Consider the following 23,264-nt stretch of genomic DNA (forward strand, 5'->3'; position numbering starts at 1 on the left):
TGGCTTTGTTTAGCTGGCATTGACACTCTGGCTTATTCTATGAGGACCCATTAAATGACATTCGGAACTTGTTCACATTTATGTTTATTCTTAACCCGGATTTCAGAGCTGAAACTGTCACCAAGTCTTCACATTCAGAAATGATTTGTGAACTTTTTTTTTTTTAGACATTCACAGATAATGGAAATGCATTCAAATTTTAGGTGGCCATCAACAAGCAATAAATGTGGGAGAAATATATGTCAAAGTCACACCAGATCGAACCCAGGACACTCAAATGAAAGGCAAGGGCGTTACCAACTGACCACACAAATAATGAAATGTGCAGCCTGACCAGGTACAGCCTCAGGTATTGTGCAAGTAGTTGTTTTCTAGAATCTTTTGTGACCTGTATGAGTCAATTTGTAGCCCCTTTGCCTTTCATTTAAGTGTCCAAGTGTCCAGGGTTCGTTTTCGATGTGTTTGGAAATTTAAGTTAAAACCTTATAAATAATTATAGATGGAAATTAAGGCTTTCAAAGTTAATTTTCCTGGAATCTGAAGAGATATGATTGTGTGTGTGTGTGTGTGTGTGTGTGTGTGTGTGTGTGTGTGTGTGTGTGTGTATGTGTGTGTGTGGGTGGGTGGGTGGGTACAGGCACAAAGCATTTATCTGTCTGTCAACAGGTTACAGAACACAAACTATACATATGCCCAAGTATTTTGATGAGGAAAGGCAGGTTCTACTGAGACAATGCTCGACAGAAAGTTACTTAACATGTAGAATCCACCTTTCAAAACTTTAAGAACTGAGACAATCTAATTATGACATGCAGTAATGCTCAACTGATCATTCAAAAGGTAGCCTACCACACGGTCACATGGATGCTCTTTTGTTCCAATCAAACCACTCCATACATGTTCCATTAACTTACCACCTAATAAAGTGCTAGCTAAAAATAAAAGTAAGTCATGCAAATGAAAAAACTGCATCCTCCATTGTTTTTGTGAAATTAGGAATAGATCTTCTTCGGTTTTCCTGATGTCTGAGCGAATATATTGGAAAATCCCCTCCAAGAAAAGTTTTTCTTGAAACATGAACTTATATTCAGCTAAAGATATCGAAGAGTTAAGGTGAAATAGTTATTTAATGGAATAATTTTCTACCAAGTGATCTTTTACATATTTGTTAAGCAACGAATATTAGGCTTATTATGCATACTTAAGAAAAGTGTTTATGTCCTGTAATTCGACTTGATACATCTACATAACAGTTTGATTACTGTGGGATCAAATTGCATCCCCTTCAAGTTAGCTACTTAGAAATCACTGTAATGCTTGAAGCTTCAAGTCAGCCTGCCTGAGAATTAAACCAACCATGAAAATGTGCTTGTTCAATTATTTTTCACCAGATGAATGACCTCTGAAGAACTGCGCCTCTTTTTTTTAGATGACGATGCACAATTCTTAGCTGCCTGTGGAAACTTGGGCACAAAGTAAAAAACTGTTATTATTTCGAGTCTTTTACATTTAGACTTATCAAGCTAGGCGGTAGGGGAGCCTGTTATGTGTATTATTCAATTAAAGTGCATGATAATAGGAAAAAATGATATTCATTTGGAACAGTTTCCGAGACTCTAGATGTTGGACGCAATGAGTTGGCTAAAAACCTAGTTTTCTGTGTACAAACAAAATCCTGTCTCCGTCGCAGGGTACCAGCAATGGATTGTAGATAGTATCAAGTTTGCTAATATAAATCTAATCTATCTTAACCTTTAAAATATCAAGATAAGTAGTAAAGTTGCAGGTATACCTCTATGAGAATACGTGGTCTTAAACGAATAATTTTACTAATAATTAAGCGTCACTTGAAACGTGAAAAATTTGCTTACATTTTGTTTACTTGTGTTTATGCATGTCCTCAGCAGGTCAAATGATCATGAGAAATGAAAACATACTTTTTTTTTATATTGCTCTTACTGAGTTTGTATATTTAATTTTTTTCATCTCCGTTCATCTCTTCTCTGCTTACCTGTGTTTCCTACTTTTCACAAATTCCGTTCTCTTCCGCATGCGTTGCTTTGTAAGTTACTGCGCTTTTAGACTGTTCTTCATCGATGGTTCCATAATAATGATAATAACTGTTCTCATATATCTATTGAAGTTCACTGCCTTAAATCACGTAAACTGATTTTGTTTTTCGGGTGACTTTCCCCTATAACCTCACTACACTGGGCCTTTGGCGATACTGACGTTAGGAAGGCTGGGCGTGGCTATTTCGCTGAAGTCCCTGTTGCCAAAGTAATTATTACCCGGGAAATAAAAACAGTCCCAACGTTCCTATGATTACCAAGATTACCTGGGGTTACCTTAAATGTAAACAATGGCAGCAAGATGCTTTGAATTCGGCGAATTTCGTATTAATCTGATTATGATTGATGTTACCACGAGTTATAAATGTATTGATGTTTTATGTAGCTCAATAAAACATTTAATTAGACCATTTTTCGTACTTTTGTCCAAATATGTATTGCCGTTATTTGTGGCTCATGCTGGTTTTTTGCCCAGGCTTCAGGCTCTCTAGCCCTAAGGGTATGTGCTCTGCCTGTTGTCATTTTAAGCAGACGTGAGAGACTGCTTAAATTTAGTGTAGGGGTATTTAGCAGATTCAATTGAAATTTTACTCCTGCTTAAAATGCCATACCCTAACTTTTTTGTCAACTGTTGAAATGGCTCCAGCATATTGGAAGTTCTGGATTCTGTATTGAAGAGGCAATATTAAAGTTGTTATTTTCGTTTAATACCAATATTATTGTAACCCACTCATTAGCATGTTATTTTCGTTTAATACCAATATTATTTAGCATTAGCAATCATTAAGAACATTGGCTTCATGAGTATCCCAAGCATAGCCTAAACTGAACTATCTCAGATTTATTAATCTCTGTTTCCATTGACATGGAATTTATTCCACTTCTTCATGACCTTGCTTATTTGTTCTTCGTTGGCCACAAAACAAATGTAACTTTTTTTGCATGAGCCTCTAATGGATACGGTTTTAAAGTCTTCTTGAGCTTTTAAAGAAATTAACATTCAGAAATGGCCAGTAATTCCACTAGGAAATTTAGAGCTATTTTATGTAGGTGATTAGTTGTAAGATGTTCAATCAAAAGCACAAAATAACAGCAATCCAAATATACCCAATAGTCCATAAAGTACAGAATTCTGTTTCCTTATTCAGGTATCTTTTTGCAAATATGGCAGTTACTTATTTAAAAACAAAATATTTCAATAGATAGTTAACATCTTCAGAGCATCAGCTCAAGATTTTTTAGGGCTGACATGAGCTATAATATTCCTGTTCAGAACATCATACCACATTAAATTTTGTCAGTCTTGAAAATAAAAGTATATAATGTTGCAAATTTATTATGAAAACATCTATACAAGCCATATAATAAAAAAAAAAATTCTGAGAATACAGACCAATAAGTACATACTTAGTCACTAGATTTACTGCAGAATGGTTTCTTAAACAGAAAATACACAAAAATCCCACAAATGCTAAATACCATATGGTTTCCTAGAGATGGTCTTTCAGTAACTCATTTACCAGCATTCATAGGTTTTAATAGTAGTATTTACTACAACATTAATATCCTTTGGTTGCAATAAATATTACCATGGCTAATTTGACAAGCTTCCTCCATCCAGACAAAGACAATGATGGGGTATACTGTATAACCCTTGCACATTAAATATCTTTTGCATCCTATCCTCTTCACCTTATAAGGAGTACTTCCTACATTGTGCCAAGTGCAGAAAAAGCAAGAAGCAAAGACTTCCCAATATCATAAAACATGCAAATGATTAATTTCCCAACAGGTGCAATACTTAAAAACTGAATACGGTACATCTTCCTAGGCTTAGCTGGTAATTGGTTAAGAGTTGGGTTGCCAGCCTTATGTGTAGCACAGGCCCTTCTAATAGGGCAGTCATGAAGTGACAATAATGGGACATGGATAACATCATATATTCTATGATCTTCCTGCCCTGTAAATAAAAAGGTAATAGACTCTGGCAAGTTTAAATACTACGCAACTGCTAACGAATGATGTTGGCAGCAGCAGCAGCCAACCCTTAAGTCTTGGACAGTCATTTCAAAATTTGGCATGTTGAACTACAAGCTTTTAATCTCCATTACCTCCAAAGCTATTCTAAAATGAGAATAAAATATCAAAAAATATATAAATTAGCTGACTGTGGTTGTTTTCATGTGAAATGACAATGCATAACATTTTTATTCATTTTGTTCGTAAAACAAAATTTTGGTAGAGACAAGCCCAAACAGATGACTTTCCTTTCTTTTCATGCAAAACGGAAAATTATGCTCAAGCAAAAAATCTACAGGCAATTTATAATATTCGATCGTGGGACTTATAACCAGAAATGTAGGATGCCACAGATTTGCATCATTAGAGAACAGAAACATTCAGATAACTGTGGATTTGGTGGTCATGTACAGTACTTAAAATACAGGGCATTCAAACTTAATTCTGACAACTGCAGAAATAATCTATAATACAGTGGGGGAAGGTATTGCAAAAAAAAAAAAAAAAAAACTACAGTACTGTATAACATCTAAAACAAATACATTACATATTCTTCTCAAGGAACCCTCTTTATGGAAAACACAACACTAATGCATTACTTTAGGTTATGTTGAATAACACCATCACTGGAAATCATTAATGACCAGCTCCTAATTCCCTTAAAGAATGGATGGCTTAGGCCACAGTTAACTAAAAAGATTGAAGAGAAATTATTGCCTAACCTAAAGCATTAAAGTCATGGGTTTCCACATATGTGCACATATAAACAAAACCTGACATTTGTTCCAAAGTTTTGGTATGGCAAAAGCACTGACTAAAAAAGCTTATATATATATATGCAGTGGTGGTGAAAAAAAAAATAGATAATATGAAAGTTAATTTCGCTCTGATATTAACTGTTAAGTTTTCACTTTTTCTTACATCAATCATAAAGAGAAGCGATAAGTTTTTGCTTTTAGTTTTGTTCACCTTGGCACATTATCAGTCTGGCATAGTTATTTTAATGGTTTGTTCCTAGGATTAAGAGTGAGGTTTTATAATGTAAAAACGTATTTACTTTTGACAACGGATGCTGAACATTCAGCCAATTCTGACAAATTTTAAATTGGAAAGCAGGTGAAACTAAGACTTTTGATAAAACCATAAGTGTAACTAACCTTTTGCAAGACCAAGATGGTCATAGTAAATTCTTAATCAACTGGTCCTTCTAAGTAATGAAAATAATTGGTTCTCGTAAGGCAATGGTTTAAATTTCGTATACATAGGCCTGCATACAATTTAAAAAACAAACTTTCAGAAATAAAACAATCACTGACAACATATCAGTTAAACAAGGTACAGTAACTGCACTGAAGCTTGAAGCCTGCCCTTGAAAAGCTTCCTTGATAGTGACAGCAGCAGCAAACATTCAAATATGACATGTGCGTGACATATGTTTTTGAGTGCCTTCCCATTACCTGAAATGAGAACAAAAATATTAGATACATATTTTACAATCTAAATATTTAAATCTAACCCTCAATGCTAATGACACTTCCACACTAGGCTAGTTACTGCTCTGAAATGGAGAAAATCCCAGCCAATGAAAACTTGTTAGTATTCACAATTCTGAATTATCCCTAAATTCCCATTATTATTAATCAGTGCAACACCAGTTTGTGTATAAATCAACTAATATCATCATTATTATTATTACTATATTCATTCGCAGGATTCCTTCTCAAATAAGGTGATAATAAGAGTAGTAAAATTTAAAAAGGTGAACAACCAGGTGGGGAAAAATCCTGCTGGGGCCACTTACCTATACACCTGAAGCTGTGTACTGCCTGATCAAAGGGCAAGAGAAAATAAAAAAGCTCTTTTTCTCGCCTAACATCCTAACTCAGGACAAAAACTAAAAATTTCTTACCACTTTCTATCATATAATTTGTCTCCTTTGGCATTAACTATGGGGGAAGTCTCCTCTTGCAAGAGCTAAGCATAAGAATGGTAACCTAACATTTTTTTTTTCAATAATAACTCCACCAGTTGACTAATTCCCTGCACACTTAGCGACATGCATAAGTGAAATTTTAAGGTTTGTCCCCATGCGAAAACAATGCGACTAAGCTGCGGTCTGCACATATTACTGGCTTGTTTTTATAAGCAATCTGACTCTCATTCAAGACTATTTACCCTAACAGAGATTGGCAGCTGCCAACATTGAGAGTTATTCAAACACAGACAACTAAACATTTTCAATGTTTCATAACTTACCTACAACCTAAATCTGAACTTGCACTTTTGAGATAAGGTACTAACAGACAGGTAATGCAACTAGCTTATCCTATGGCAAAGTAACCTAACCTAACTTTGGCCTTGGGCTAGCCTGCAGCATACCTATTTTAGTCATCACAGACATAGCATGGGCATAGTCCAAATTCAGGATTTCAAAAAAAAAAAAAATGTTATCCTCGAAGGAATTTTATCCATCATCTGAATTTGGACTGCTGTTGATTTTACCCTAATTTATGAAGGCTAAACTTTACCTTAATGTGCAAATCAATAAAAGGGAGCAGAGTAGCCTACTACCACAGAGGCACAGTTGGAAACCTTGAAATTATTATCTGACAGATAACAGATTGTACACTCGACAGACTGTCTAGTGCCTAGGAACGATGGATTATTTAGGTATATGGTAAGACCTTTTTAGTATAATTCACAGTGATCATAAAAATAGGCTTTGGATGTATCCTGTACTTTGAACTGCCACGCATTTTTGTTGAGGTTGAATACAGAATTTAGACCAAAGGCCAAGCACTTGGACCTATGAGGTCATTCAGTGCTGAAATGGAATTGACATTAAAAGTTTAAAAAGTGTAACAGGAGGAAAACCTCGCAGTTGCACTAAGAATCAGTTGTCGGAAGAGGGTGGAAAGTAAGATGGAAGAAAGAAAATAAAAAAGGAGGCACAGTAAAAGGTAGAAAGGAGGCACAGTAAAAGGAATGAAAGAGGTTGCAGCTATGGGCCGAAGAAACACTGCAAAAAAACCTTAAGTAATGCCTACAGTACACTGCATGAGGTGTACTGACGGCACTAACTCCCTACAGGGCATGCATTTTAGGAAAGCTTAAAGCAGGCCTAGTCCACTGGAATGGAGTTTAACAGCAAGGCCTCAGGTCAGGCAGATCATAACTTCCAAGGCTAAATTAGGATGTATTCCTATGTTTTACTCTATAATTAATGGCTTATTTCATGTTAGTGTGGGGTCAAGTTAGGAGCAGAAAGTCCCATGCCAGCAAGGTACAGCAACTAGGTTAAGTTAGGTTAGGATGCAACCCTGCAGTTCACGAGTTTTCACGTTTCAACACCCAAAAACCTCAGTTTCCTACTGTGATTTTCTTAAAATTATAAGTTTATTTCAGATTAACAAGTAACACTTATTACAGGCACTGTCTATTAAAGTTTGAGTTAAATATGAAATGCTGTATTACAGGGAACTGTAGCCTATTTAGGACTAAGATTTAGAGTTTATAGGCAGAGGGCAAAACAATATATAAAGGATACATCTAACGTACAGGAAGCAATAGATTCATCCTTATTAACTATAATCTACCCTGACATTGCTTCTTAATTAATACGGATATTTCTAATTCGTGTTACCTACTTCTGCACCTGGTTTTACTTGTCCTTTAATATATGTTACATTGTTTCCTCTCTTTTCCAATTTATTCACAGCTCAAGTTTTCGTAGTGTATAATAGTAATTTTTCTTCTAACAGTCATCATTATTTCTGGTTCTCTTGTAACTAATAATTCATCTGTATACAGTTGTCCTTTTCTCTCACATAATCATCCATTTTCTAACTTTACTTTTATGCGATATTCCTGGCAATCTTGTCTTTCAATTCCTTATTAAGTTTTGCTTGGTATGTTGCCTCATTTCCATATTAATATTAGTTATGTGCTTACATAGCCTACATTGGCAAAAATAGCACAGATTACCACAATTTCATAAGTTTTAATTCCTATTTCTGGGTGAAAATCTCCTACTTTCCTTTACTTCCAAATTTCATAATATAATGAGTCATGGTTTTAACTTTTTTTTTTTTTTTTTGTTTACTTAATTCATGGTCCCCTTTCTCAGTTTATAGTTATTTGGGCACTATTAGCAAGTTTCTCGTTATAGTTCTTGGTCCCTACTGTAAGTGTTCACTCCACATTCCACAAACAGTTGCAGAGGTTTTTTCAACTTTATACAGTTTTACTTTATACCCTTTCTCTTTCATACTATTACATTTTTTTACTGAACGCCCTGATTTTTACTATTTTAAACGTCTTTAGCTTTACTTGGTTTACTGGTATATCAAACTGTTTATTTATTTAGGTATATACTATAGACAGATGTATTTTTAATACTGACTATAAGATAGCATAGATTGAAATAAATTCTATTTGATCAGGTGCAAATACAATATCACTAAGTATAAAATGACTGACTACCAAATTAATAAATGTATATAATATATATATATATATATATATATATATATATATATATATATATATATATATATATATATATATATATATATATATAAATATACTTCCTACTACTAGACATGACAAGTAGATGCTGCCTCTGTGGTTTTCAGCTTGTATGTTTAGGGGTGAAATTGTTAATATATGCCCCGTGGATGCTCAAGGGTATTATTTGACAATGTTGTCTAGCTTTTCCTTTACTGGTAACCCATCCTAGTTTAGACGAGACCCAAGTGTGTGTGTTTGTCTGTCTGTCTGGAGAATCATTTTGAAAAATTAAAATTCATAACTTTCTGTTACGCAACATAACATCAAGGCTTCAGATACGACATATTATGGGCCGTTATGAGAACTACTATTTTACAGAAGGTAATTAACGATTATGGTTAATCATTGATGAAATACTGAATATTTGAATGCCTCGACATGATAATAAGTAAGTGACTTACCTTACAGCAGCATTCCTAGTAATAAGTCATCCACAAGCCAACACATAAACATTGGCTGGCCAACAGTGTTGTATTTCGAGCCTAAAACAATTTCTCCATAATTCGTCTTCTCAACCTAACCCATATTCCCTTGGCAGACGAATACCAAACGTTGAAGCTCTCAGCCAAAAAGGACAGGCCCGCTAAAACCGTGCCGAGGGCCAAGAGCATCAGAGGCCCCTGGAAGTGGACGAGGTTGAGAGCTCTTGGTTCCATGCCATTAGTGGCCTCTGTGGGGAAATCGCCATTCCAGCTTTCCAGTCGGGCGCCTGCTTCCAGCTTCTGCCTCCTGCGGCTCTGTCGGCCGACTCTCTTGGCCTCTTCCAGCCAGTCTTCCATCCACTTCTTGTAGATGCCTCCCTGGGGGAGATGGTGGGTGATGGGGTTAGGTTATGGTGAGAGAAACATAGTATCATTTTTTTCCTTGTGGGTGATTACAACATAACTAAGACTGGACGGATTCAAAAATGAAAAACCTTGCACTGAACAATAGTATGAAGGGTCTTGCACCACTAATCATTATAGTATTCCAGTAAGGTTAATAAATTTTACCATGCTTGCCGAACATGATGCATATCATATCCAGAAATAAAGATCGAAAATTTCACAGGTAAACAAACAAGGAAAAACATCCTCGTCATCAACAAAAGCCATCAAAGGGAAATTAAAAAATCCATTATATTCACCCTCTTCCGGAATACATTCCATGGAATTTTTTCCTCCATTATTACGTTTTTTTTCTTTTAAGACTCAGATCGCTTAACATACTATACTAAAATATTTTAATTATAAAACTGTGAACAAAGTTAACCAACTCATTCCTTCTCACCTCAATCAGAGCCATGATGACGAAATCGAGGTCTTTTTTGTACGGGGCGTCGTGGGGTATGGGCCAACCGTTGAAGATGGGCATGATCCCTTCCCTGCCCAGGTAGAGAGGAGACGTCCCATCGGCATCGGTGTATCGCTCTGCAACTTCGTATTGAAGGAAACGAAGCGAGCCGAAGTGCGGGTATCTGAGTCAAGAAAGATGGCGGCAATGTATTCTTTCTTTCAATCTAGGGCCAGGCTACAAGATGCTTAGGCTTCCTTTTTGTTTTCCCTTTTTCTTGAAATCTATAACCTGTATTTCAGGGGTAGGCCTAACTATATCATGCTGAAATAAAGGACAGTTATATTGACTGCTAGTAATTTTAGCTCGCGTACATAACACCAAATAAACAGGAGAAAATTATCTTTCATTTTTTTCGTTCTTTTTAAAGTTGCTCAAACAACTCCTGATGTAATCAACTTAAAACCTGAAAATAATAGAATTTAGGTCCCCCGCGATTACTATTATGACACCAAGTAGGTCAGCCCTGCAGAAGATTCTAATTTCATTTATTTTTCGATAATGATCTTATTTCTTGTCATAGCTGTGTCCAACTCAGGACTGTGCATGACATGGCAGCTGATGACTCTTATCGGACAATGAATCAGCAAGTGATTTGGAATCGAGTGACTTAAATATTCCTATATAAAAGAGACTGCAGTGGATAAACGGATCCTTCTTCTTCTTCTTTGTATTAGGATTTTACTTATTTTTATTTGAGTCTTTGGAGAATGGAATGGTATGAGAAACAATACACTGAAATAACGTTCCTATGAAAAATATCATTGATAAAAATTATAAACGATAATAATCATCAGATAATAAAAATCGAAATAAGACAGGAAATTTAAAATAAAGATGAAACAGAACGAAAGCAAATATTTTTTTAAATGAAATTATTAAAAATGAAAACATTGAAAATAAATATGCAGATAAAATATAAGTATTAAGTAATGAGAAAACTATAAGAACAAAACTAACTGAGAATTCATAACATTCTTAAATACTTTCCTTACTTCTTCTGCAGTGTGAGTCTGAGGCCCTCTTCGATCTCATACCCCAATTCCATCTTGTTGCCCAGGGCTCTCATCGACTCTGTTTCCGAGTTCCTCAGGATTTCCCGAAGGGGATTTCCGAAACTGGGCATCGTTACCCTGAGGGAGGAGGTCAAAATCTACTGTGAAATGTGAGGACGAGTTAGCCATGCCACATTTTACCATGTAATAAGCCTAGACTGTATGACATTGAAAGGGACGTACCTCTGGACAATTTTCACCAATTCCTCTAAGGTCTCTGGCCTCGGTGGGTATCTAGGCGCGACAAGAAAAGCCATCAAATTCCCCTTGTAAACTGTACCCACGATGAAAGCAAATATCAGCCAAATTAGCAACAGGACCTTGGTCGACGCTGTCACTGGCAAACGGTTGCTTAACGCCTGACCTAAGAGTGTCCCCAGTACGTCCAGAATGACAAGTTCGGCAGAGAGTCTCTTGAGATCTTGTAGCTTCTCGGAGCCTCTGATGACCTGAGAAGAAGAAATTTATTTTCATTGAGTCAGACAGTGTGGACTAGGCCTACTGTTCTTCAGACTATAAATCCTTTTTCTGATCAAAGTCAGCTGACATAAGAAGCGATTTATTGACAGAGTAGCAGAGTCTGAACTAGGCATACTGTAGGTCAGTCTATGAATCCGTTGTCTGATCAAAGTCAGCTGACATTAGAAGTGATTTATTTACGCTGAGTCAAAGAGTGTAGGCTGGGCCTACTGTTCTTCAGTCTATAAATCCATTTTCTGATAGAAATCAGCCTACATAAGAAGCGATTTATTTACAGAGTCAAAGTGTGGACTAGGCCTACTGTTCTTCAGTCTATGAATCCATTTTCTGACCACCCTGACCTACCCCAATCAGTCCTATGCAGGCTATCACAGATGTTCCCAGGATGCACAGCCACACTTCGTTAGTTAAAGGATAGTACAGACTCTGCCATTTAGACTCAGCAACCGGTTTAGCCATGACGAAGATGATGTTGACGTCATGTTCGTAAGTCCTCGTGTAATCGAATCTCTTCAGCCTTGACTCGTACACGGCGTGTATGATTGGTGAAAACCAGGCTTCACGTTCGGTTACCCTTTGAACTACCTGTGAAGACGTCTAGAATTAGGCTTAAAAGGCTGTAATCATTAGACGTTCTGTAATAGCAATGTTACTGTCAAAACGTTAAATAGCTACACCCGTGAAGACGTCTAGAACTAGGCTTGTTAGACTGCAATCATTGCACAGTCTTACATAACAATACCTGTAAATAAGTTTAGAATTAGATTTAATTAGACTTGATAGGCTGTAATTGTTGGACAATCTGTAGTAGCAATGATTTTGTTAAGACGTTATGTAACCATAATTGTGGAGATGTCTAGAATTAGACTTAATAGGCCGTAATCATTGGACGATCCCTAATAGCAGTGGTTTAGTCAAACCGTTACATAACTGTAATTACAAATAACTCCAAACACTCCAGAGATAAGATCATGATTACGGTACATTGCAGTAACTCGAACGGTATAAATTCTTGTTAAGAAGAAATACTAAAAGATCGGGAAGATTTGGAACATATAAAATAACTGGATTTAAGGACAAAATTATGCAAATTGCCACTACAAAAAACTGATGGACTTATAATACAGGCTAGGTTGTGAGGTGGAGAATATCAGCGTATATTAAAAGGCTGTGAAATATTATTCTCCTCACTTAATCCTAAGATGAAACCTTCAGAAGGTGGAGAATGTTGTACATAGACTTATAAATAGAATTCTCCTCATCTCGTCCCAAGATGAAACTTTCAAAAGGTGGAGAATACTTTATACTTTTAGGCCGATAAACAGCATTATCCTCACTCAATCCCAAGACGAGACCTTCAAATGGCAGAGAATATCTTACATTAAAAAGCTAATAGATCTTATTCCCCTCACCTCATCCCAGGTCGTGACCTTCAGAGCCCTCGCGGTGAAGTTGAGGGTCGACTGCATGGCATCCAGCATCAGTTTGTCAGTGCCTGAGGAGATAACGTCGCCATTGGCGGTCGTCTTTTCCATCCAGTAAGGCTCGTAAGGCAGTGCGGTGATGTTGACAGTGGCGCCGTACAAGCTGTTAAGAGGATTTCCTGTTATCTCTCTCTCTCTCTCTCTCTCTCTCTCTCTCTCTCTCTCTCTCTCTCAGCATACATTGACCGTAGTACTAGACTATGCTGCATCCAATATCATGGCTCTAGCATATTCGAATACTGACCATTTCTCACTATTTTTGAAAATCTGAAAACTCAAATTTTCACGACGATTTTCAGTATAACAGAGCCCCCTTAAAAAGACTAATTTTCCGTTTATACCGTCAAGAATTTAAGCATACTGTTAGACAAGGAAGTTGTTCCAATAATTTGGGAACCGGGTGATATTTTAGTTATAAGGCATTTACTGATTATAAATCCATAATTAACCACTGATACAGGATTTTATTGCCTGTAAGCTACAGTCATCATTACCTGTAATTTTTTTTCTTAGAAATTACAACTGAGTAATTAATTAACTGGAGAATTTTTACTGTTAGTCTTTTGTTTCTGAATAATATATATATATATATACATACATTTACATACGAGCTTGATGGCACGTGCTACGCTGCGCTGGAACCTGGCGCTGCCATCTGAGTCTCCCCTACCCTCCCAATCCCCTATCGACCCCACCCCCACCTGTGTCGGACAAACAGGTTTGCAGGAGGAGGGTGGATGTGTCATGTCTTCCCTACCTTCCCGATCCCCTACAACCCGCCCCACTCAAGTGTGACAAACAAGAAAGATCCACTCGAATTTTATTATTATAGATATTTAAATATATGTATAATATATATATATATATATATATATATATATATATATATATATATATATATAGTTAAATTAAGTTTCCTTTCCTGGAAGTGAAAAAAACATAATATAAAAGTTTAATCTAATTTAGCTTTGAATCTGAAGAGTATAAAGTGTTTTATATTAATAATGTAAACCATTCACTTATGCTAGATATATTAAACATGATTTAACGTAAAGGAAGGTAATGGAATGTAATGCGTTATTTTCTCCACTATTTCTTCTGGAGTAATATTGTGAATTATGCTGAAATATATAGTCACTTAGGAGTTGGAGTTATTCCAGTGAATATAAATAATATTCGCTTATGAAACGGACCTATTTTTTTTAGATTGCAAAAGTATGACAGATAACGGAAGGGTTAGTGGAAATAGAGCAGTGTGAGAGAGAAGCCCTTTATACCTTAAATATTTCCTTGAAAAATAATCTTCTTGCAAATAAATACGACAAATTTTTTATTAAGAAATATCAAGACAGATAAAAGAAGCGTAGGTAGGAGAAGAGCATTGTGGTAGGATTGTCTTACTTGGAGAATTTTTTGGGGAGGAGAGACCGGCCCTCTTGCAAGATTAGACCCCGAGACAGGTGCCAGTGGCCTAATGTGATCCATCGCCCACCGGAGGCGGTGAAAGGCATATAGTAGTACAGGTTCCATCTGAAATAGGTTGGGGTTATGTATAAATAGCTTTTCCAGGCGCCATATTCTTTATTTATCGCTGATATATCATGTAAGAATCCGTAATCCCGAGATTCCTGAAGATAAGACAAAAATTACCATACCTCTTGGAGTTCCCGTCGGAGGATTTCCCGTCAGAGGAGTTTCCGCCGGAGGAGCTCCCGTCGGAGGAGCCCGGAGCGAAGACGAGCGCTTTGTACATGGAAAAAGTCCAGTGAGCCGATAGGGCCTCGACATCCTGAGGGCGCAGACGCCCCACCGCGACTAGGGTGGAAGTCCCCGACAGGAGGCGTCCTCTCAAGGACGACTCGGCGAATGACTCCAGGAAAACCCGGCGGTCGCTCACGACGACGACTACGACGCACGGGAAGCGGAATCGTACCTGAGGGCACCGGAGAAAAACGATACACTGGTCACTCCATAGACTGAGAGAGAGAGAGAGAGAGAGAGAGAGAGAGAGAGAAGAACAACTCACCTCTCTAGCGACACTTGTGAGTCTCTCGCTGACGGTGAAATTTTGGCTGGTTCCTTTGGCAGAGTTGTCGAATAGGGCTGTCCCTTGGAACTCCAGGGACTGGGTCATGTCCTTTGGATATAAATAAACCATAAATAGAGTTAGGCCTACGAATAAATAAAATATATATGTATTGTAGGCCTATCGCCTATTGCAGTCTTGTCATAAATGAGTAACTTTCTCAAAGTTAGACCTACAGAAATAAATTAATTATGTATTGTAGGCCTATCGCCTATGGCAAAGTCTTACCAGAAATGAGTAACTCAAAGTTAGCATAGGAATAAATATTATATATGTATTGTAGGCCTATCACCTACGCCAAAATCTGACCATAATGGAGGAACTTTCTCAAATGAAAGTAAATGTTTTAGTACTAGTTCGTTCACTGCTCAATATAAATATAAAACTTTCATATGTATCAATATCGGAACTATGCAAAGGAAATTTTTAATGAATATTGCCTTTATTGCTTTCTTATTACTTTCTTTATATTATGTAGCAAGACTAACATTCCTTCTTCACAACGAAAAAATGTCTAAATTTTGGATAGGAAGCCTACACTTTATCAATTAGGCCAATATTCATGGTAATGATTCCTTAACTCTTTCACTGAAGTGTGTCTGCCCTTATATTAAGGGGAGCACTGACTCCATAAGGCCCCATTATAAAGTAAGTGCTTATAACTTTTTCTGAATAAATACTCCATTAGATACCATCCAGTTTGAATGAGGTCCTTTTAGTAATACAGTATATATATATATATATATATATATATATATATATATATATATATATATATATATATATATATATATATATATATATATATATATATAATTTTATATTTATCAGTGCAAAGTTTTTTCATAACAAAAATTCATTAATATATGCTATCAGTGTGAAATTTTTCGTAATATAAATTATAAAAGTAATAAATTTTTATAAAAATAAATGCCCTTATGAGGTTAGGCCAGGACATGGTATTCTGGGAGAAGTTTGTTCCCATCGTTTTACGCTCATCCTAAAGTTTTCTTCATAACCTACAAAATATATGCTATCAATATAAATTTTCTACATAACCTATATATGCTACCACTGTACATGTTTTCCGTTCAGATATTGGAGAGGCAAATAAACAAACAACTGCTAGGATAAAGTAAACAAACGCTGAACAACCAAGCCTACACAAGTCACGAGTCAGACAACTCACTGCAGTAAAATCAATCTTTGTGGTCTAACATGATTATTATAATATTATGAAAAATAGTAATCACTAATTGGAAAACAAATCCCTTACTTAGATGGCAATGGAATTGCGTGAATGCACTAGACGGTAAGGAAATCCGAAAAGGAAATGCGTCACAAAGCTCTAGGTCATCACCTGAACCAGAACCACATACAAATCGAGATGGTGTGTTGGTAAAACCCGACGCTCTGTTTGGAACTGTTACCTACTTAAATAATTTTATATTTCCGAAAATACCCAGTAAAAATATGTCAAGAAATATGAACGAGTTCAAAATATGGAGATACATAGATATATATTAACTTTTTTTATATATTTTGTTTGATATTCTTTTAGAGAACGAACAAGCTCTTATCGTAGAAAATGGGTAGTTTTAGTAGGACACTAAAGTAAATTTCTCACTTTATACAATCCAGAATTGGCAAGTCATACAGACATTGTACGACAATTTGTCGCTCATTGTCGCTCACAGGGCGATATCGAGATACGTAGATACATATTTACTCTGATGTTATATTTTTTTGAGAGAGAGGGAGCCAGTTTTTATCGTAGATAATGTGTATTTTAGTAGGAAAGTAAAGTATATTTCTCACTTCCACCTAAAAAGTCATACAGAAAGTTTGCGACAATTTTTCGCTCAATGCCGCTCAAATCCCGGTGAATGCGGTGGAAAAAATGTAAAAAAAAAAAAAAACACTTAAGAACATTTTTTAGCAATAATATTTCAGGACATGTTTATTTAGACATATACCAGTCCAAAACTGTAAAAAACTAAAAATCGATAATTCCTCGAAAATTTTAAACATGCGTACCTTAACCTGTTAAGTATGCACAAATAAGTATTAAGAATAGTTTTATAACTCGCCTTAGCCAGGGCTTCATAACCTGAGTTCTCGCCGTCAGTGAAGAGGAGATAGGAGCAGTTACGCCAGAGGTAGGCAATCGATAACACAACTGGTCTGATTTCGTTAGTACCATCTCCTCCTGCCACGTCTTGCTGTGCTGTCAAAACTGAAGTTGGTATTGAAAACAAAATTAATATTTGCATATGAATATTTTATACTCTTTCTTACGTAAGAGGAATTGTCTTTATTTTATTGAGTGATAACAGAGTTAATTACAGTTCTTGAGATAATTACATTATTGGTTGTGTAGTGAGTGTCAACACCAGCCGTTGTAATCAAGCAGATATGCCAACAGATCTAGCAAATTTGAGTTAAAATTTGCTTGCTTCTATTCACTTTCGTCAATAAATTCAACAATATATATATATATATATATATATATATATATATATATATATATATATATATATATATATATATATATATATATATATATATGCGTAACTTCCATTAGTCTCACCTGAAGCTGTGTTTAGACCTATGAGTAGAAAGCACTGCCAACCAGGCCACTCGATTTTCATTTTGTGGTTTTATTCACTCTGAAATATTATGTAGTTTAGTGTTATCGTGTAGAAACATTATTTTTAACACAGAGTGAGAACCTTCTTTATTTTTAAATATTCACTATTATATATATATATTTATATATATATATAATATGAATTATATAAGAAATTATAGAAATATAGTTAATATATATATATATATATATATATATATATATATATATATATATATATATATATATATTTAATTCCAGAATCAGTAACGTACTTATTTTGAAGATAAAGGCTGAACCAGTGATTTTTTCATCTACTGAATGACCAACAAAAAGAAAATAAAATTATCAGTACCCATAGCCCTAAATAATGTTTTAGAATTAGGTTAGGCCTTACGAAATGGACAATATTCAGTGCGTTTGAAGCCTAGATGTCTGTAGGTCTAACGCTAAAGGAAGAAAATACCAATCAAAAGTAGCCATTTCACCCTAGGTCTAGAACTAAATCTCAGATTCAATCAACATGGGTGATGTTTTGATTTTATCCGCTTGGTGTTGATTGATTATCTCGTTATTTATTTATATACTTCTCACCGTCAACATCAGCTTTCATTAATACTACAAACAACATTAGGCCTATAAAAATACAGGTTTTTGGAACACTAAGTTTGAGTAACGTGAATAGGAACTGTTTCCGAACACCAGTTCCAGAGGTGATGCATCTTTGCCGTTTATGGAATTTCATGTCTTTTAAAAGAGACAAAAATTATCCTTACCAGTAGGCCTACAAGACCAGAAATTAGCTCTTTTAATGCCTGAAAGATTATTTGAAACTAAAACAAATTACGGAAGAATACTGAAAACAAGGAACAATTAACGCGAGCATCGAAGCCTGTGAATGAGCCCATTGATGAGAAAAGGGAAAACGCATATTTCACTCTGAAGCACAAACAGGAAAATTAAATCATGTAGTGTCATTAACAACAATGAAAATATAGTATACGACTGAGAAGTCAGAAATCAGTTTGAAGAGGCCTTGGAAAATATAATCAAGTAATTTGTCTGACAGGTTTCTATATCGGCCATGTCAAGCGGTTTATACCAAGCTCCCCAGAAGATGCCTTGAACATTCCTTTTATTTACAAGGCCTATTTTTTTCCAGAAAATCTTAAATAGATGAATTACGGTGCACTTCAAATGAGGGTAGTATAAAGTACATTTAAAATAAAAAGGAATTGTAGGCTACAGTTAATTATAATTATGAGCAGTACTTTTTTTTTTTTAGTTGCCTACCATAGACCAACGAAGGCCTCTGAAAAGTCCGAAAAATGGTAATAAACAAAAATACATAATAAATGCATAATACACAACGGTTCTTGAAAATATCTGTAAAATAGTAGACGCGCATGCATGCATGCATGTGCATATTGCAAATATAATAATTTTTGATCATTCATAGAATTAGCGCTCCTTAGTAAATCTTACCATACCAACAAACATTACCGTTAGTTACGTAGGCCTATGTGTGCAAATTGTTCTTGCGTTCTCTCTCTCTCTCTCTCTCTCTCTCTCTCTCTCTCTCTCTCTCTCTCTCTCTCTCTCCCAGTGGTTGCAAAACTTAGACTGAGCAATGCAATGACTGATTGCAATAGTCTTTCTGCAAATAACAAAGACTAAGCGCTTGATTGGGTGGCCGAGATGGACGCGTGCGCAGAGAATTAAATCGCAGGGCAGCGTTGAGCTAATCAATTGTCGCGTTGATTCTCTTGGTTAATGAAAAGATGATAAATTAGAAAGAATGATAAATAATGCTTGGTAAAGTTTAGCCATTTGCAGGACGAATCTGATCATGAATAAATAACTGTTTGCAGTACGCATATATACAAATAAATGTACAAAATAGGTAAATATGGAAACGTATACTGTTTGTTTGCTGAGATTTCCGTTTAATCTTGAGTTTGGCTTACAGATTTTTCATCAAGTTCGGTTTTTATTTATATCTTAATAATTTTGCCCTTTAGTTCATTTCGCAATTTCGGTTTTTATTAATACTCGTGTAATGATGGAAATCCTTCATTCAGTTTAATGATACCCTGCATAACTGGTGGACTGGAAAAACGCGTTGGTTTTCATCTTATCAAGACGTTAAAATAACCACTCGAAATTGAGGTTTTCTATGATCGAACAGCAAATTACCAAGATTTGTTATGGTAATGTTAATAAAATTTGCACCATGACGAGCTTGCATGCGGTTGCAATGCCCTCCAAACAACATATCGTCTGGTGACATCAAGTTTGACGAGACAACGGACTGATAGCTAGGCTGACGTCGTTTGAAGGGTCCTTCCGTCGTAGACGGTCCTCCTTGACTCACGGAGATATCAACTTTTCACCGGAAGCGAATTATTCATTGACGGTCGAGATGTAAAATGAAAAACAAAAAGAAAAAAGGAATTTTAAATGTCATGGTGACCGCCGAGTCAAAATCTCGCGCCAGACAGACAGGAGAGTTCCTCGTTTTATTTATTCAAGTTTCGTCTTGTGGTTTAACTTAGATTTTTATGTATGCACTAGCGTTCGTTTTAAAAACTCAGATTTTCATTCATTTATTTTTTTTATTGTATATTTGATTTACGAAGAGTGTATTTTTTATATATAATAAAATGTGGTACGTTTATAAGAGGCCATTTACACGACCTTTTGATAATCCAGCTTTTTTTTTTTGAAGTGTTAGGCACATCTCTCTCTCTCTCTCTCTCTCTCTCTCTCTCTCTCTCTCTCTCTCTAATAATCGAAATGACATTATATATCTCCCACCCCCCACCCCCACCTAATTGCCTTTTGAAATTCTTTCTACTTCTACCGTTGCTATGAGTTATTTTCTCTGCTATATTTTATAAAAAAAATTTATTACTAAAGTTCTCAAGATGTATTTTAATAAGAAATATTACGAATTTCAGCCTAAAATAGCATAAAAAAAGGCTTATTTTGAAATTTTGCATTACGTCAACGGCAAAAGACCCTGTTGAGATATTTGAGATCCAATGTCTTACGCAGAGGACGTCATTATTTACAGATTCCGAAAGCATTACTTTTATTATTCACGTCGTGCAAAAGTTTCCCTCGAAGCCTGAAGGCGACCTTTGTTTTAATCAAGATATTAGCGACAGCTTCCAGTTGAAATAATCATTCGGAACATCTCGGACAGAGACGGTCGCTTCGTCAATAAGTCCGTGAGACAAGTCCTCGGTGAATTCGCCACGGGTTTTTCTCTATTATTTTGACGTAGGGTAGATTGTAGAAAGGAATTATTTAAAGATGTTCACTGTCTGTAAACCAAGAGCAGAATAGAAAAGTAGTAAACTATGTATCGATACCCAAAATGTACTAGGAAAAGATTTGTTTTTACGAAAAATAGATAAAATAACATGAAAGCCATTCTGAGGTAAGGTATGGTTTTATTTGTATTTAGAGTTTTTCGCCTAAAAAGTGGGACTTTGAGGTATCGTGACGAGAATAATTCTTTATACCTTCTGAAAATGGAACAAAAATTGAACTTGTCATAAAATTAACTTAAAAAGCTTTAGAACATTATTACCTGCCTTGGCAGCCATTACAATACACACAGAAATGCAAAAACACGCACTCATTGATATTATGACGAGATGTCACGATATCACAGTGCTAGAAGCAGACGTCTTCTGATCCCTTTCCTGAGAAGCTCTGATCCACCCTTTCACCTGCACTAGTCCTTTATTTCTCAACTTTTAATTTCTTCCTGAACCTCGTATGGTATGTAAACAGTTCATCTCAGCATTTCCTCACTCATTCCTGTGGTTTGCGCTTAACACTTCACTTCCATTAAGGGGATAGTTGGCTCTGCAACTCCTTCATATATTCCCACCTTGGCTTCCTCAGACGATTCAAGTCTTTTCCAAATCTTCTGCACACACCCAGCTACCTCTCTCGCTTTATCTACCCGTGAATCGGCTTTTCTCTCATCTTACTGTTATTTGTTGTGTTTATTCTCAACCACTTCCATCCTTCCACCTCCCATATTAATATTTACTACTTAATCTACTTTTTTCCATTTACAGTCACAACCTTGGTCATCCTCTGTCCCCAGTCAGTCCCGTATCATTTGCAAACAGCACTGGAAAAACTCCATCCATAAAGATACTGAACGTTCAAGGGGCCATTATATATACTTGTCTCACCAAACCAGTCACTCTCCTATCTACATACTTTATATTACACCTCACTCCCAAAAAATCTTAATTGCTCTCAATAACTTATTTTCTACAGCATACATTTCCCTGTAGGAAGCCAATGACGTCAGCGCACCTCATGTGGTGCACTGTAGGCTTTACTTAAGGTTCTTTGCAGCATGCCTTCGGTCCCTAGCTGCAAGCCTTTCGTTCCTTTTACTGTACCTCCTTTCATATTCTCTTTCTTCCATCTTACTTTCCACCCTCTCCCAACAATTGATTCATAGTGCAATTGCAATGTTTTCCTCCTCTTACACCTTTCAACCCTTTTACTGTCAATTTCCGTTTCAGCGCTGAATAACCTCAGGTCCCAGTGTTTGGCCTTTGGCCTAAATGCTACATATTGTTCAATTCAATGCAAAACAGCATTTTTCATTTATTTCAAACCACCACATTTTTGGTTTATAACAAACATTTGATCCACACTCCCCTTTCCTGGTCTAAACCCACAGCAGTCTTTTCCTTGAGAGTTCTTCCGTTTTCTGTTTTACTTTCCTAACTAATATCCTGCCAGACACCTTCTCTGGTTTACTAAGTCAGTCATCCGTATCACCTTTACCATATTCATGAAACAGTTTCATCCATTTCTTTAGGGCCATCCCCTTTTCCAGACATACCTTAAAAACCCTGGTCAGCCGTTCAATTAGCTATCACCACAGCATCTCATTAGTAATCCTATTAAATCCAGATATATTTCCATTCTTCATCCTCTTAATTTTCCCCTTTCAATCCTCAACAGACAGATCTACAAACATTCTCAACCTTATACTAACCCTTTCCACTCCTGCGTCACTCAGTAATCATCAGAATGAACACTCCATCGACCCAAGACTGCATTCGCCTTAGACAGCATATCAACATATAAATCATTTATTCTGAGATCCATTTATTCATTAACCTTAGTCTCTGTATTTACTTATTTTTAGAACAACTCTTCATTCCCCTTATATTTCCTTTCCACCTTCTACCACCTACTCTAATTATTTGATCTCTTTTTCTTCTCTCTAATTTTCTTCTTGATTGCCCTATGCATCCCATGATGGCCTTCTTTGTCATACAGCTACATCACAAATAATCTCCTTTTTTCTTCACTAAACCTGTTATTTATCATCTCACCACTTAACGGGTTTATTGGCTAACTACAATCCCATAACTGCACACATTCCCTGCTGTCATTGTGACCCCACCATTGAATTTTATCTATTCCTCATATTCTTCTTCCAACTGATGTCTTAAACCTTGGGCTACATTCCCTCCATTTTCTATTTGC

The 23,264-nt window shown here is 36.0% G+C and overlaps 1 protein-coding gene across 1 annotated transcript; it reads right to left on the reverse strand.

Annotated features, from left to right (window-relative positions):
• Positions 1–3,392: 3,392 nt before the first annotated feature.
• On the reverse strand, positions 3,393–17,748 carry LOC136831146 (ionotropic receptor 21a-like). The gene is made up of 11 exons (XM_067091100.1): positions 17,688–17,748; positions 17,188–17,333; positions 15,038–15,148; positions 14,662–14,944; positions 12,940–13,022; positions 11,873–12,124; positions 11,231–11,496; positions 10,988–11,125; positions 9,930–10,116; positions 9,062–9,460; positions 3,393–5,548 (listed from the first exon to the last, which is right to left on the reverse strand). Exons 1-10 carry the CDS (start codon positions 17,746–17,748, stop codon positions 9,143–9,145), a joined length of 1,845 nt encoding a protein of 614 aa, XP_066947201.1. The 3' UTR covers positions 3,393–5,548; positions 9,062–9,142.
• Between the last annotated feature and the right edge of the window lie 5,516 nt (positions 17,749–23,264).

Source organism: Macrobrachium rosenbergii, chromosome 48, assembly GCF_040412425.1.
Source record: "Macrobrachium rosenbergii isolate ZJJX-2024 chromosome 48, ASM4041242v1, whole genome shotgun sequence".
Taxonomy (NCBI): domain Eukaryota; kingdom Metazoa; phylum Arthropoda; class Malacostraca; order Decapoda; family Palaemonidae; genus Macrobrachium; species Macrobrachium rosenbergii.